The 13,915-nt window shown below is 35.9% G+C and overlaps 1 protein-coding gene across 1 annotated transcript in view; it reads right to left on the bottom strand.

The window, feature by feature from the left end:
* The window catches only part of PKD1L1 (polycystin 1 like 1, transient receptor potential channel interacting), a 133,118-nt gene that overhangs the window by 102,365 nt on the left and 16,838 nt on the right, over positions 1 to 13,915 (bottom strand). Inside the window, exons 6-9 of the mRNA XM_069095386.1 lie at positions 13,526 to 13,694; positions 12,205 to 12,444; positions 10,052 to 10,184; positions 2,276 to 2,482 (exon numbers count right to left, since the gene is read on the bottom strand). Coding sequence (XP_068951487.1) covers positions 2,276 to 2,482; positions 10,052 to 10,184; positions 12,205 to 12,444; positions 13,526 to 13,694 — 749 coding nt within the window. The remainder of the gene's footprint in view (positions 1 to 2,275; positions 2,483 to 10,051; positions 10,185 to 12,204; positions 12,445 to 13,525; positions 13,695 to 13,915) is intronic.

Below are 13,915 nucleotides of genomic sequence, written 5' to 3'. Positions count from 1 at the left end.
GTGATTAAGAATCCAAAAAGTCAGAGAAATTTTCAATTTATTATTTAAAGCAATGAATTCTTATTAGCATACTATTTGACAGGTTCCTCTGACTGTCCAGTCCCTCAACTTTTGACCCAAATACACCAAGGGAAAAGGAGATTTACAAGAGCCAAATCCCTTTTGTATTTTCTGTTCACAAGAGAATGGAAAGTTTGGCAAGTAGTAAATGACGAGGCCAAAATTTGGATCCAAGATTTCTTATTCTAAGTCCGATGCTCTTTCAAAGTACCATGAAGGTTAATACTTCTAACCTTGTCCTCATAATGATTCACTTAATTCCTAAAGGCAATACCCTACTCAGTGGAATTCAAAGATTGTGAAACAGTCAGACCAGGGCTATAATTTTTTTTTCTCTCAAAACTCTACTTCAACTGGTACTATAGAGATATCTCCATGGAATTTTTGAGCTAATTCCCCATATCTGCAAGTATATAAGAACAGTTTGGAAAACAAACTTATCTATAGATGCAAGTATATTTTAGTTGCAGATATATTTTATGTCCCCATGAAAATTCTTCTGAGGAATGTCATCTTTAACACTAAGCATCCTTTCTCTGTCTATTATTGTCCTCGACTGGCATTTCTGGCAATTTATTCCTCGAATAATTCATGCTTTTAAATTCAGTCATCTTTGGTTCCTTCTTCTCTTTTGCTTCAAACATCCAACTGGCTGCCAGCCTATGGATTTTATTTGCATATGAATCTATCACACATCTTTTCCTTATATTTCTAACAGTAAGCATTGCTACCACCTATGTTCAGGACCTCATTATTTCTCTACTAGAATACTGTAATATCCTGCTAGCAAGTCTTCGTAACCCAGTTTCTCCCCCACTTCAATCTGTCCTATGCATTGATTTGCCAGATTAATCCTTCTAAAGAACATGTTACTCCATTTTCAAAAATCTTAATGATTTACCATTGCCTAATAAAAAAAGCTTAAAATCCTCCTTTCTATATCTAGCCTAACGTCCACCTCCTCCAGTAAACCTTCCCTGATTCCAAGAAGTAAACTTTCCTTCGTATGATATCAGAGTATTTTCATTAAATTTGTATATTCTAATTTGTGTTATAGCAAGTTTTTTCCACACAGACACGCACATGCATATGTGTATGGATTTCCCTCTCCTACTAAATTATCAATTTCTTGAAGGCAAAAAGTGACCAAACAGTGTTTCATTACTGCCTTCCATTTTTCAGGATATAACACAATACTTTCCACAGAGTAAGGACTTAAATGCTTGTTGAAATAAAATAAATTGTTTACCTTTATATCTCCCTCATACCCCAGTCCCCACAATGCATAACACATAGTAAGGATTTAATAAATGTTGGATAAATAAATGAATGCTATAGGAACTCAAGTCTCAGCACATAAAACTCTTTCAATATCCTGTTAATGCTTCTAATTCACAATTCCATTGGTTTGATTTTCACTACAGAACTTGCTCAGAGAGCCTTTTAAAAAAAGGAAAATTTTTTGTAGCCCAGATCAGATACGTACTTTAGAAAAATTGAAAGCTGTCTCCCAAGTTGAACTGGCAGAAAAGTGTAGGAAGTCCTTATTAAAGCTAAGTCATGTTTACTAAAATATCACAAATTATAACTATTTAGATAAAGTCAAAACTGAAAAAGTGAAAATATGAGTTTTGGAATACTCCTGGGGCAGCTAGGTGCCACAGTGAATAGAGCACTGACCCTGGAGTCAGAAGGACCTGATTTCAAATCAGACCTCTGACACTTGAAATTTGCTAGCTATGTGATCTTGGGCAAGTCACTTAACCCCAAATGCCTTGCCTTCCCCCCTCAAGAAAAAAGAAAGATTACTAAACAATACTTTTTTATAAAACACATATACAAAAAAAAATCAAAATATTACCGAATAGAAATCTTGTAGGTATCTGTCATAATTATTAAATGAAAAGGATTTGTAATTAGCATAGCAATTGCTTTATGTAAATGAAGTGCTTGAAAATAATTTCTTCTCTTAAGTAGATTAAGCACTTTCCTTGAAGTGTTGCTTACACTATTAATTTTCTTAGCAAACCTTTTTTCCCCTAGATAGTACAAATTAATGGAGTAAGAAATAATGAGTTTTTACTGTATAGTCAGTCACCCATGAAACACTGGTAAATAGCAATCTCATTATGCAAGTTTGAATGTAAAGTTAATTTATTTCTCCTCAGAAGATCAGGCTTTTAAAAATACCATCATTCTTAGTTTGCAAGCAAACCTTTGCAAGTGCAGTATAGTTTCCATACTCCAGAAAGTAGCTGGGAAGAAGAATGGCTTGTCGGTGCTTGTTGAGAGCAGTTGGAAATAACACTAGTGAGCCATCAGACTTTATTAAGGACCAACTATAGTTAAGGCCTCGGGAAATGTCACACTGAATAGGAGCTTCAAAAGTAACTCCAAGCTTAAGAGGTTGATGTCGCCAAATCTAAATAGCAAAAGAAAAGAATTCTCATTAAGGTTTCCATGGAATCTGAAATTACACAAATACATAAAGGAACTGTGATTTAAGCAGTACAGAGAATTCCCACTGTGGGTCCTTTCTCCACCCATGCATTTAGCAACCCCTCTATGACCTAGTAGATAAGTGCTAGGGAGTTGCATGAGTAATAAAGAGGTTACATGACTTCCTCAGACTTATATAGCTGGCAAGTAACTGAACCATGGTCTTCCTGGATCTGAGTCTACTCCTCTAATACACCATTATATCTGAAATCATAAATCACAATGACACTAAAGATCTTCCTGCCATGCTGCTGCACTCCAGCCTCAGCCTCCAACCTAGTACTCCAGTTATCCCATCCTCCACCCAATCTAATTGGCAAATTCACAATATATGGGAGATCCCAGACCTACCACACTGCACTTTAGACATCTTTCTGTAGTGCTGTTGTTTGCATAGCTTCCCTCCAGAACAACTATCCCACTTTTGCTCTGTGAACATTAATCAAATCACTACTATTCTTCCTAGAAAGGCACATCAATCATGGAGTCATATAACTCCACTCACCATCCCTGTGACTTCCCCAAACAAAATACATTCCCTGAGTCCATAATTCTGTTTTGTGAGTTGTCTCCCCTTACTAAAATATAAACTCCTTGAATTCTTGGTTTTTGTATTTTTAACCCTAGAGTTTAGTATAATGCCTGACATATTGCAAATGATTAAGAAATTTTTTTTATTCATTCAATAAAATTGAGTTTTTACATTAAATTTTCTTTAGAAATAGGCAAAAAGGGGTGGCTGGGTGGCACAGTGAATAGAGCACCAGCCCTGGAATCAGGAGGACCTGAGTTAAAATCTGGCCTCAGACACTTAACACTTACTAGCCATGTGACCTTGGGCAAGTTACTTAACCCCAACTGCTCTGCATTCTCCTCTCCAAAAAGAAAAAAAAAAAGAAAGAAACAGGCAAACAAAAATGTGAGGCAGTGTGCCATAGGGCATGAAGAGTTTGCCTCAGAATCAGACAAAATTGACTCAAATATCACTTTTGACATATAACAGCTATGCAACCCTGCATAACTGTTCACTCTCCCATTCCCAAGTCCCAACTTCCAATTTTTCATCCAACTAAAAATCAGGTTAACCAGTGTTGTATTTTTTTCCCTTTAATTAATTGTTCTCATTTGATTAATTGTTTTCAAAGCATAAAAATCATCTCCTCCTGTATTTGTGGTAAGCCCTAAGTTGAGGAAGGGGCCTAGTCTCAATTTGTAAGGCAAATGGCATGCATTACTTAATAAAGCATTATGTGTGGAAGCTCAAACCTTTTTTTCTTCACCTCAGTCATTTCATCTTTCACCCACAACTCCTTGCAAAAGGGGGGGAGGGAATACAAGTTCATTTATAGCATAGAAGTGATTTATGTGATGAATTGTGATTAGGAAAATTATGAAATTATACATGGAATAACATATATCGAAGTTACATCTTGAGCCAACTTAGTGTTCACAGACTCCAGGCTTAAAGATTTATGTTCACCTTAAGGAATTAATATACAACATCTTAAGAGGTAGACATTTGTTAGTCTGGGGATTTACAACAATTAGCCAGTATTTACTGGGTTTTTTGAGTGAACTACCATATATATATTCACTAATTATGTGGAATTCTGGAATGTACTTTTTTCTAGATTTCAGAAGAAGAGGAAAAAGGAGGAAAAGGAAAAATAAAATGATGAAGAAGGAGGAGGGGAGAAGGAGAAGGAGGAGAAGGAAAAGGAGAAGAAGGAAGAAGAAGGAGGAGGAGGAAGAGGGAAAGAAGAGTAATTTTTTAAAAGGCTTGGTAAACTTTTTATTGTTAATTATTAATGCAACAACATGAAAGAAATAATAATAAGTACATTTAGACTTAAGGTGTGATTAGTTACACTTCCTATTAGAAGTAAAATCTTTTGGGACTATAACTTGACAGCATTCTGAGCTTTTTCAAGTATAATTGTCTAAAGGATCAGTAAGTCAATATTTAAGGGAAATACTATGAACTGCTCAGAGGGAGTATGATCTGAGAACTGCTATAGGTGGCTACATGTACCTGGGAAAAGTTGAGGGAACAACTTTGTCATAATCAAAGGTAAGAGCCTCTTGACTCAGTTTCCCCATTGTATTATTTCCATTTTGAACAGGACTATTTTCCACTTGGTTAATCCTGAGCCTGGCTATGATACCCTGTGAATAAGGTAGAATCTTACTGAATGAGTGACTATTCCAAATACTTACTATGACTCTTACCTGAAATCAAAAAGAACTAAGGATGCTTTATCTTATTATACTTAGGTTGAGTCATTCTGTGGCCTTGGACTTAGGCCTGGAGAACCAGTCCAGATGCTGTTACAATCACATCTCAGCTTCTTCCCTTCATGGCAAATCTCTCTAACCATTTTTTTAATACAATGAATCTTGTTGCTGCAATACTTTACCACCTCTGCTCTACTATAATAGGATGTAAATATGAAATATGCCAATGCCTTAGATAGTAGTTATGATATAAGTACAATATCTTCCCCATCCCATCCCTATTGAGGAGAGAGGGAGCCTGGTATAAAGGATTGAGTAAAGCATTTGTAGGCAAAGATGTAATGTAAGGGGCGGCTAGGTGGTGCAGTGAATAGAGCACTGGCCTTAGAATCAGGAGGTCCTGAGTTCAAATCCATCCTCAGACACTTAACACAAAAACTAGCCATGTGACCTTGGGCAAGTCACTCAACTCCAACTGCTTTCCAAAAAGCAAAAAAAAAAGATGTAATGTAAAAGTTTTTTTAATATTTAAATAAAGTAGCAGACTTTGAGAAAACAACAGGATCAGACTTTTCTCTAAGAACTAAAATATATAAATGTATATAATTGGTTTCCAAATGTTTCTAATGAGATAAGTTTTTAAATTTGAATTAAAGGTTTTACATGTAAAATTGCATTGATAATTGTGAAGAAGGTAAAATTATTTTGCTATTTGAAGTATTTGTTTGATCATTTTAAGAGATTGAAGGACCCATTTAATAAGTCAAGCCCTCATAAATTCTTCTTAAAAGACTTCCTTCAGCCTGTTGATATCAGTTGCCATATCAGGTATAAGGTTTAGGTAGTAATTAGTATGTAACAACTAAAATTCTGTGAGGTCTCAGGTGAGTTATGGATTCTTAATTTGATGTTCTACTTATAGCTCTACTGTTAATAAGATGAGAACCATAAGACTTGAATTGGTTTTCACTACATGAGCTAGCTCTTGGACAAGTAAATATAGGAGATTGTACTAAATTGTATTGAATCTTGTTAGATTTTAGCAGATTTCAGCAAAATTACCAAAGGTTCTCTGTGAGTCATTTGGAACCAGAGAAGCAAAACTATTTAGGAGGAGCCCCCTTCAGAGCTGCCCTGAGGTCAGGGCCTATTCCAGAATGTATAAGAGAAGATGCTTTAGGGGACTACGTGGGACATATTGGATCCAAGATGGAATGTGTTGATTAAAAAGAGATAGGGAGTGGGTTACTAGGATACAAGGATACTTGATATTAGTTAATATTGATGACGATGATTGTATTAATTTGTCTTTTTGTTTCATGGTGTTTATGTTTGCTTAGTCACATTGGTGACATGCAAAGCTCCCCTCTTCAATTAGCCTTGGTGAGTCCTCCAATTAGTTTGAATCTCTCACTTGAAATGGAGAAGCTGGTTCGGGTCAAAAGTGAGTCCATTTCCTCCCTCTAGATCAGGCCTGCACAACTTGCAGCCTACAGTCCACTTACAGAAAACATCCTCTATGCTTTTTTTATGGGCTTCTCAAAATCCTTCAGCAGGCTGCAGGTTGTGAAGGCTTGCCCTAGACCAAGGCAAGTTCTATAGCTCAAAAGGCTTTGCAAAATCATATATTTTTGATATTCTTACTGCAACTCAGAACAGGGTTTGTGCTCTGTATAATTAATAAAACTTGTTGTTCATATATTAGTCAGTCAGGAAAAACTGTGACAAGCCTACATAAAATCTAGTGAGTTACAACAGAAACACAAATACCTCTCCCAGGTGACCTCTGGTGGAATCCTTCTTCTTGGTTCACTTCACTGCAAGTGAATGGCCTGTCAGCCACCCTCAGTAAATGGGCTCTTATTGCCCCCCGTCTTATTATTTTTAGACTTTGTATTAGTTACTATGTTAAAGCCTATTCCAAACTAGCATCAGAAAATGTTATGTTAGTGCACACCACTAATAATGACCATGCCAAAAATCCTAAAGAATTAGCATACAGATAAGTGATCCATGGAAGACATGTCTCCCATTGATCAAAGGGGCATGAGAAAATCAAACTGATTCTGTTGTGTAATTTATTCTATTCTTCACCAACCACTTAATCTCGTATAATTGCTTAAGTCATATTTCATCATCTCTGGGATAAGTTTAGAAGTTCAGTTTTTCTGTTAATCAATTTGACTCAAGGAAATCTGGTCAATTATCTCTACACCACTAACCAGACTCACAGGTATACTGAATTAATCAGAATTTGCTAGTGGTTGGTTGTAGCTAACCCCACATTTTCCATTTACAGCAAATCATATTGATTCCCATGCCTATGATGCTTAAGACTTTGAAACTGTGTTGCTTTTTTCCATATATGATTATTCCTTCTATTTTTTGGATGTTCCCCATTTTGTCTTTTAAAATGTTCTGTCATCCCTCTTTCAGGGTCTTAACTTGCTGAGGAGGCTGAGATCCACTTATTGGCAAATGAATGCTTTGCAGATAAATTGATCATGCTCAGAATTTTGTGCCTCAGTTTCACTTTAATTTCAATCATAACACAGTGGAGGGAGAAATGGGTAGGTGGGGCAGGCAACGCTTAAACTTCATTGGTAAATATTTTACAGCAAGTTTCTCTGATAAAGGCCTTATTTGCCAAATACATAGCGAACTAAGTCAAATTTATAAAAATAAGTGCCATTTCCCAGTTGATAGTCAAATGATATGAACAGATAGTTTTCAGAAGAAGAAATCAAAGTTATCAATAATCATATGGAAAAAGCTCTAAATCACTACTGATTAGAGTAACGCAAATCAAAATAATTCCGAGGTACAACCTCACATCTATCAGATTGGTTTACATGACAAAGAAAAAAAACAAATGCTGGAGGGAATGTATGAAAATTGAGACACTAATACATTATTGATGGAGCTGTAATCTAGGTCAAACATTCTTAAAAACAGTTTGAAACTATGCCCAAAGAGCTATAAAATTCTGCATATTCCTTGACCCAGCAATACCACTACTAGATTTATATTCCAAAGAGAGCAAAGAAAAGAAGAAAGAGTCTATTTGTACAAAAATATTTGTAGCAGCTCTTTTTGTGGTGGCAAAGAATGGGAAAATGAAAGGATGCCCATCAACTGTAGAATGGCTGAATAATTTGTGATATTTGACTGTGATGAAATACTATTGTTCTATAAGAAATGACAAGCAACATGGTTTCAGAAAAACCTGGGAAGACTGATATGAATTCATGTGCAGTGAAGTGAACAGAACCAGGAGAACACTGTACACAGCAATGGCAATATTGAAAGGATGAACAAGTATTAAAGACTTAGCTACTCTGATCACGACCAGAATCCAAGATAATTCCAAAGGACCCATGATAAAAAATGTCATCCATCTCTGAGAGAGGACCAATGAACTCTGAATGCAGATTGAAACATGCCTTTTAAAAAAACTTTAATGTTTTCTTGTTTTGTCTATGTTTTCTTCTGCAACATGGCTAATATGGAAATATGTTTTGCATGACTTCACATTAATAATTTTTTGTTTGCTTTTTGGAGGGCAATTGGGGTTAAGTGACTTGTCGAAGGTCACATGACTAGTTTTTGTGTTAAGTGTCTGAGGCCAAATTTGAACTCAGGTCCTCTTGACTCCAGGGGCAGTGCTCTATTCACTGCACCACCTAGCTGCCACATTCACATGTATAATTAATTTCAAATTATTTGCCTTCTAAAGGAAGGGGAGGGAGTAGAAGGAAGAAAGAGAAATTGGAACTCATTTTTTTAAATGATTGTTAAAATTTGTTTGACACATAATTGGGAAATATTTAATAAAACAAGTAAAATATGTATTAAAAATAAATAAAATACAATAGAGTGTAGACACTATCACTATGTGATTTTCTAAGTCAATATACAGCCCCTAGAGATCCTCACATATAGTTTAGTTTAGAAGATTAATATATATTCATTAATCTTCAACTTAAAGCACAAAAGTCCAGGTAGTACATCCTATTTCCACTTACAAAAACAACATCCCTTCCATTTCTTATTTATGTTCTGAGGGGATGATCCCACCAAAATTTGAGTTCAGTTCTGGCAAAGCAGACATTGCCAAATTTGACCCCCATGGTGGCTACTGATCAAACACCCTGACTAATCTGATAAAGCAGCCAAAGGCTATTGATCAGAAAAATACTTATATACTCCATCCACCACCAGAGAGTACTCTGAGAGTAATATCAAATTCTCTGTGATTCTTAGAAAGCTATCTACCTTTTGCCCCTTACTTTGCTCCACTTATGGATGGCAACATTAGTCTTATTAGTTTAGGGATTTATGCATTTATCCAATCATAATCTAGCTCAGGCCTCACTCTCAGAAAAGGGGAAAAAAAGCTACCCATTTTATTCTCTTTCAAAGGTTAATGGTCTGTTGTCCAACCAACAGCCTACATAATTTGGGAAAAGGTTTTCACCAGAAGGTAGACCATAACGCAATGAAATTTTTAGCATAGCAACTTGAGAAGAATGATTCCTAAGGGAAAAAAGGGCCATGATCTGCACTGATTTGAGACTTTCCCCACAATGAAGAGATCATGGACCTGTGAAGGACTGGAAAAGTATTACTGAAAACAAATTTTATAGGAATGGTAAAACTAATGCAGAAAATCTACACGTGTGGGGTTGAATTTTCTCTGGGGATCTGACTTTTCACTTGATCAACTTTACATTCTCAAAGTAATTGTCCTAAATCAGAGAACTGAATTAACAATATTGACAAAACAATATGACCCTTTCCTTTTCTAGGGCATTGTTTTGAACATAATAGGTGTCCATTAAATGCTTATTGGATTTATTAGATTTATTTTTTCATCCTGAGCTCACAAAATTCCTTCCTTGCTAAAAAGTTCTAAGATTTTTCCTGTACTATAATAAAAAAACCTTTCTCTTCCCAAATCAAGCTTTACTGAAGACAAGGTATAATATACACGAAGAAAGGGTCTATTCATTTGTCAGAAAAATAATACTTTTCCATTTACATCTGAGCTTGATAGAAATTTCTCCCAGCTCACATGACACTGCTGACCTACAGACCAGATGCCCCATTCACAAACCCTCCTATTGTATAAGCTGAAGCAGGATAAAAATACAAAGCATCATTTCATAACTCAAAGCTTTCCCTATGTTTAATGCCAATTCAAATTCAAGGTCTATGCTGAAGAATTCCAAAATATTTGACAAAGCTTCAACTGTACCTGTATTCTCCCAGGCCCCATGTTTTTCACCAAAGGTGGCTGGCAAGGTTGGGGAACGATGAAAACTTGCTTTTTTAGAGCTGCAATGCTGACACTGTTAAAGATAAGAACCTCCACTGTAAATTCTCCTTCCCTTAAAAAAAATACATAGAAATGAAGACATTAGTTAGCAAAACAGCAATCATATTAATTCTTCACAGTTGCTGTGGAATATTAAAATATAGCTGTTATTATTATTGTCAACTTTAGGATTAGGGTCATTATTACATATGAGAAACAACATGGAAAAAGCACTAGTTTGAGAGTCAAAAGGCATGTGCTCCTGTTTTAGCTAAAAAAATTACTACACAACTCTATAAGTTGCTTAAAATTCTCTGTCTTAGTTTCTTAACCTGTAATTTGGGGATAATAATTCTTGGCAATACCTTTACCTGTTCAGTTAGATGTTATAGTGGATAGAGTCAGGAAGACTTATCTTCCTGACTTCAAGTTTGACCTCAGACACTTACTAGCTATGTGACCCTAGTCAAGTCATTTCAACCTGTTTGCCTCCATTTCTTCATCTGTAAAATGAGTTGGAGAAGGAAATGGCAAACCACTCCAGTATTTTTGCCAATAAAACCCCAAATGCTGTCACAAAGAATGACAATATCATTAAAAAACCACTGAACAACAACAACAAATATCTGTATCTAACAAGGTTGGTATGAGGAAAGTAATTGGTTAACATTAAAACACCATATCTATATTTTTCTTCTTAACTGCAATAATAACATATGACCAGTTACTTCAGGTCATTAGAGCATGTCAGAGAGGCATTCTGGTACAGTGTGGACAGAATGACAGCCTTTGGGTTAGGAATGCATGAGTTCATGCCCTGTCTATACCACATAATAGCCGTGTCTTCTTGGTCAAATCACTTATCATCTTGTTGCCTCAAGACTAAGTCACAAACTACTTTTGATCTAGATCAGTAAAAGAAGTTTTGAGAGATTCACTATTCCAATGAACTCAGAGGTCTGAAATACAATTTAAATTCTGGTTTCACAGTCATAGACTTCTCTCTTAAACTAGATAATTGTCTTCCAAAGGTATTTCACTGGCTTCAAGGTAGGTTGGGGCTGAGCTAAAAAGAAGGGATGCTTAGTACAACATAGTCACACAACTAGAAGAACTGAGATATTAGGCATGTTACACTGTCTTCTGTTCTGCTCCCCTCCTTTTGCTGTTGTGCCCTCTGTAATCCCAACTCTATCATGAACAACTTCCATTTTATGTCATGCTCTTTTCTTACTCTTGTACTCAATTCAAACCTGGCTTCTTCAGGAAGCCAATACAGCCCTGACCATCCTTTTCCACACAGGCTGCTCTTTCTCTCATGATTTCCCCACCTCTAACACACATACACACTGACCAAGTTCAGATGACATCTCTTCTAGGAAACTTTCTCTAGCTTCCCTACCATGCCACACCTCTCTCCTTTCCAAAAAGCAATTTCTTTCATCAGTGTTTTTCTAATATTCTTTGTCTGAAAATTTCCTCCACTTTTATCACATTCCAAATATCCTTATCTCTTATATCCATATATCTTTTGTGTTCCATCCCCCCCGGGTAAATTTCTTCATAGTAGGGACTGTGCCATTTTTCATCTTGATATCCCAATAGCCTAGCACAATTCCTTATACATAACAGGCACTTAATAAACATTTACTAAAATGAAATTAATATTTATACTTACCTATGCCACAGTATTATTGTATCAAATAAGATAATATGTATACTTTATAACACCAGAGTTCTATATTAATATTATTACTTTTTATTTTTCTTAATTGTATGTGGCACACAGTTTAGTAACTCATCAACACTAAATTGTAGTGGAGTGGAGTGCTCATGTGTGGTTATTACTGACTTTTTCATTGTTTTAAGCATTCTTGATTCTCTGAACAAATTGTGAGTTCATTATAGCAGGAACCATGACTAGTATTTAATTTTTGTTAAATAAGAGTAAGACACCCAGAATAATTCTGGACACTTAGAAGGTACTCAGAAAATATTTCATGAGTAAGTGAATAACATCAGATGCCTGATAACAAGGGAGTCAATTCTGTTTGTAAAAAGTTTTGCCAACTGAACAATTATCTTCAACCTACCTCTTATATATGTGGCTCTCAGTCCACTTCCCAGGATGGATAGTATCATCCCCAAAGTTCCACAAGTAAGTAACATCTGTACCAAAGTTGATTCTGCACTCAAAACTCACACTGGAATTTATCAGAGCTGACGAGCTGGACACAAGCCGATTTGGAACAATTTTCCTCTCTATTCTGATAATGTGAATGTCAGAGGCAACAGAGCTGATCTGATTGGCAGCATTAACTATCACATGATACCTAAAAGTTGGAAAAGCCACAGAGAGGAGAATCAAGTGACCAGAATAGAAACATGTATGAAATTTAGTATAACCTTGTTAGGTCTGAATCACAGAGGATTTCTAATCCTAAGATACTTAAAGATAAATGACAATTTTGGAGTTCAATTTGGGTGTTCAGAATACTCCAGCAAGGAAAAAAAGATCTTTTGTTCTTTTGGAAGGATGGAATTAACCCCAAAGGACCTGAATCTATATTTGGGCCTAGGGCAGCCAAAACATTCTGTCAGTTTGGTGAATGGTTATAATTGTTATGGGTTCCATTGCCCAATTCCCTCCCCAGTACACACTATTAAAAACTAGCTTCTTGACACAAAAACAGTTTATTTTAATCACTAAGATTCTTCTGGTGACACTGGAGTGAATGACTTAAAAGGCAACAGAGAGGTGCCTGTTGCATATAAGTAGTCTATAGCATATCACCAATAATGAATTGCTCACGCAGAGTGATATAAAACACATTGATGAGAAAATATGTCATTAGGGGAGGCTAGGTGGCACAGTGAATATTTCAGAGCACTGGCCCTGGAGTCAGGAGGACCTGAGTTCAAATCCGGCCTCAGACACTTAACACAAAACTAGCCATGTGACCTTGGGCAAGTTACTTAACCCCAATTGCCCTACCTTCCCCCCTCCAAAAAGAAAAAAAAAGAAAATATGTAATTGAAAAAGGAGGTTGACTGGTCATGTAGTAAGAAATAGAGGGTAATATATGGATGCCTCAATTACCGTACTGTTTTTTCTCTAAGAATGTTATAAGACCCAGAGGAAAGCCTTAAGAGTACTAGGTATATCCTTGACGGAAGACTTATTGAAGAACATGGACAAGAATTACCCATGATGAGAAGACATGAATGTGTTGTGATTAGCACTGCTGGAGGGATCACTCACATCGCTGAAGTCACAGCCATGGAAGAGCTGAAGTATAGTTAACAGCATCATAATAATCCAAATGATTTCCATATTGAATAAAAACTACCTCGATACACTACAAACTGAAAATGGCTACAGTGTTGAAATCTCCTATGACCAATTTTACATACCTCTTGGGAGCACTGTATCTTTTCTTAACACTTCTTGAAGTTGTTCTCTCCCATGAACCATCTCCAAAATGCCAAACAAACTCAAGAGGACTTGTTTCGTTTGTAAGAACAAAAAATGTGACCTCAGAATCAGTGGCAAACACTGTGCCATTTGTAAAGATAGAAACAGCTATAGGAAAAAGAATCAGTGTTACAAATGTTTGAGAAAAAAGAGGAAAAAGGACATAAATGAGTTAGTTCAGGAGTTGTTACTACCATTTTTTTAATACATGCACCAAAATGAATGACTCCTTTAAAGTAAAGATGGGAGTGCAAGAAAATTAGCAACAATATATGTAAATAGGCAATAATGTATAGGAAACAATATTATATGATCCTAGATTGAATCAA

This window comes from Petaurus breviceps, unplaced genomic scaffold (genome assembly GCF_028583685.1).
Source record: "Petaurus breviceps papuanus isolate PSGF00001 unplaced genomic scaffold, PetGlider_PUasm1.0 227, whole genome shotgun sequence".
Lineage (NCBI taxonomy): Eukaryota > Metazoa > Chordata > Mammalia > Diprotodontia > Petauridae > Petaurus > Petaurus breviceps.
Note: the sequence above shows the minus strand (reverse complement) of the source record. Positions and strands in the feature narration are given on the sequence as shown.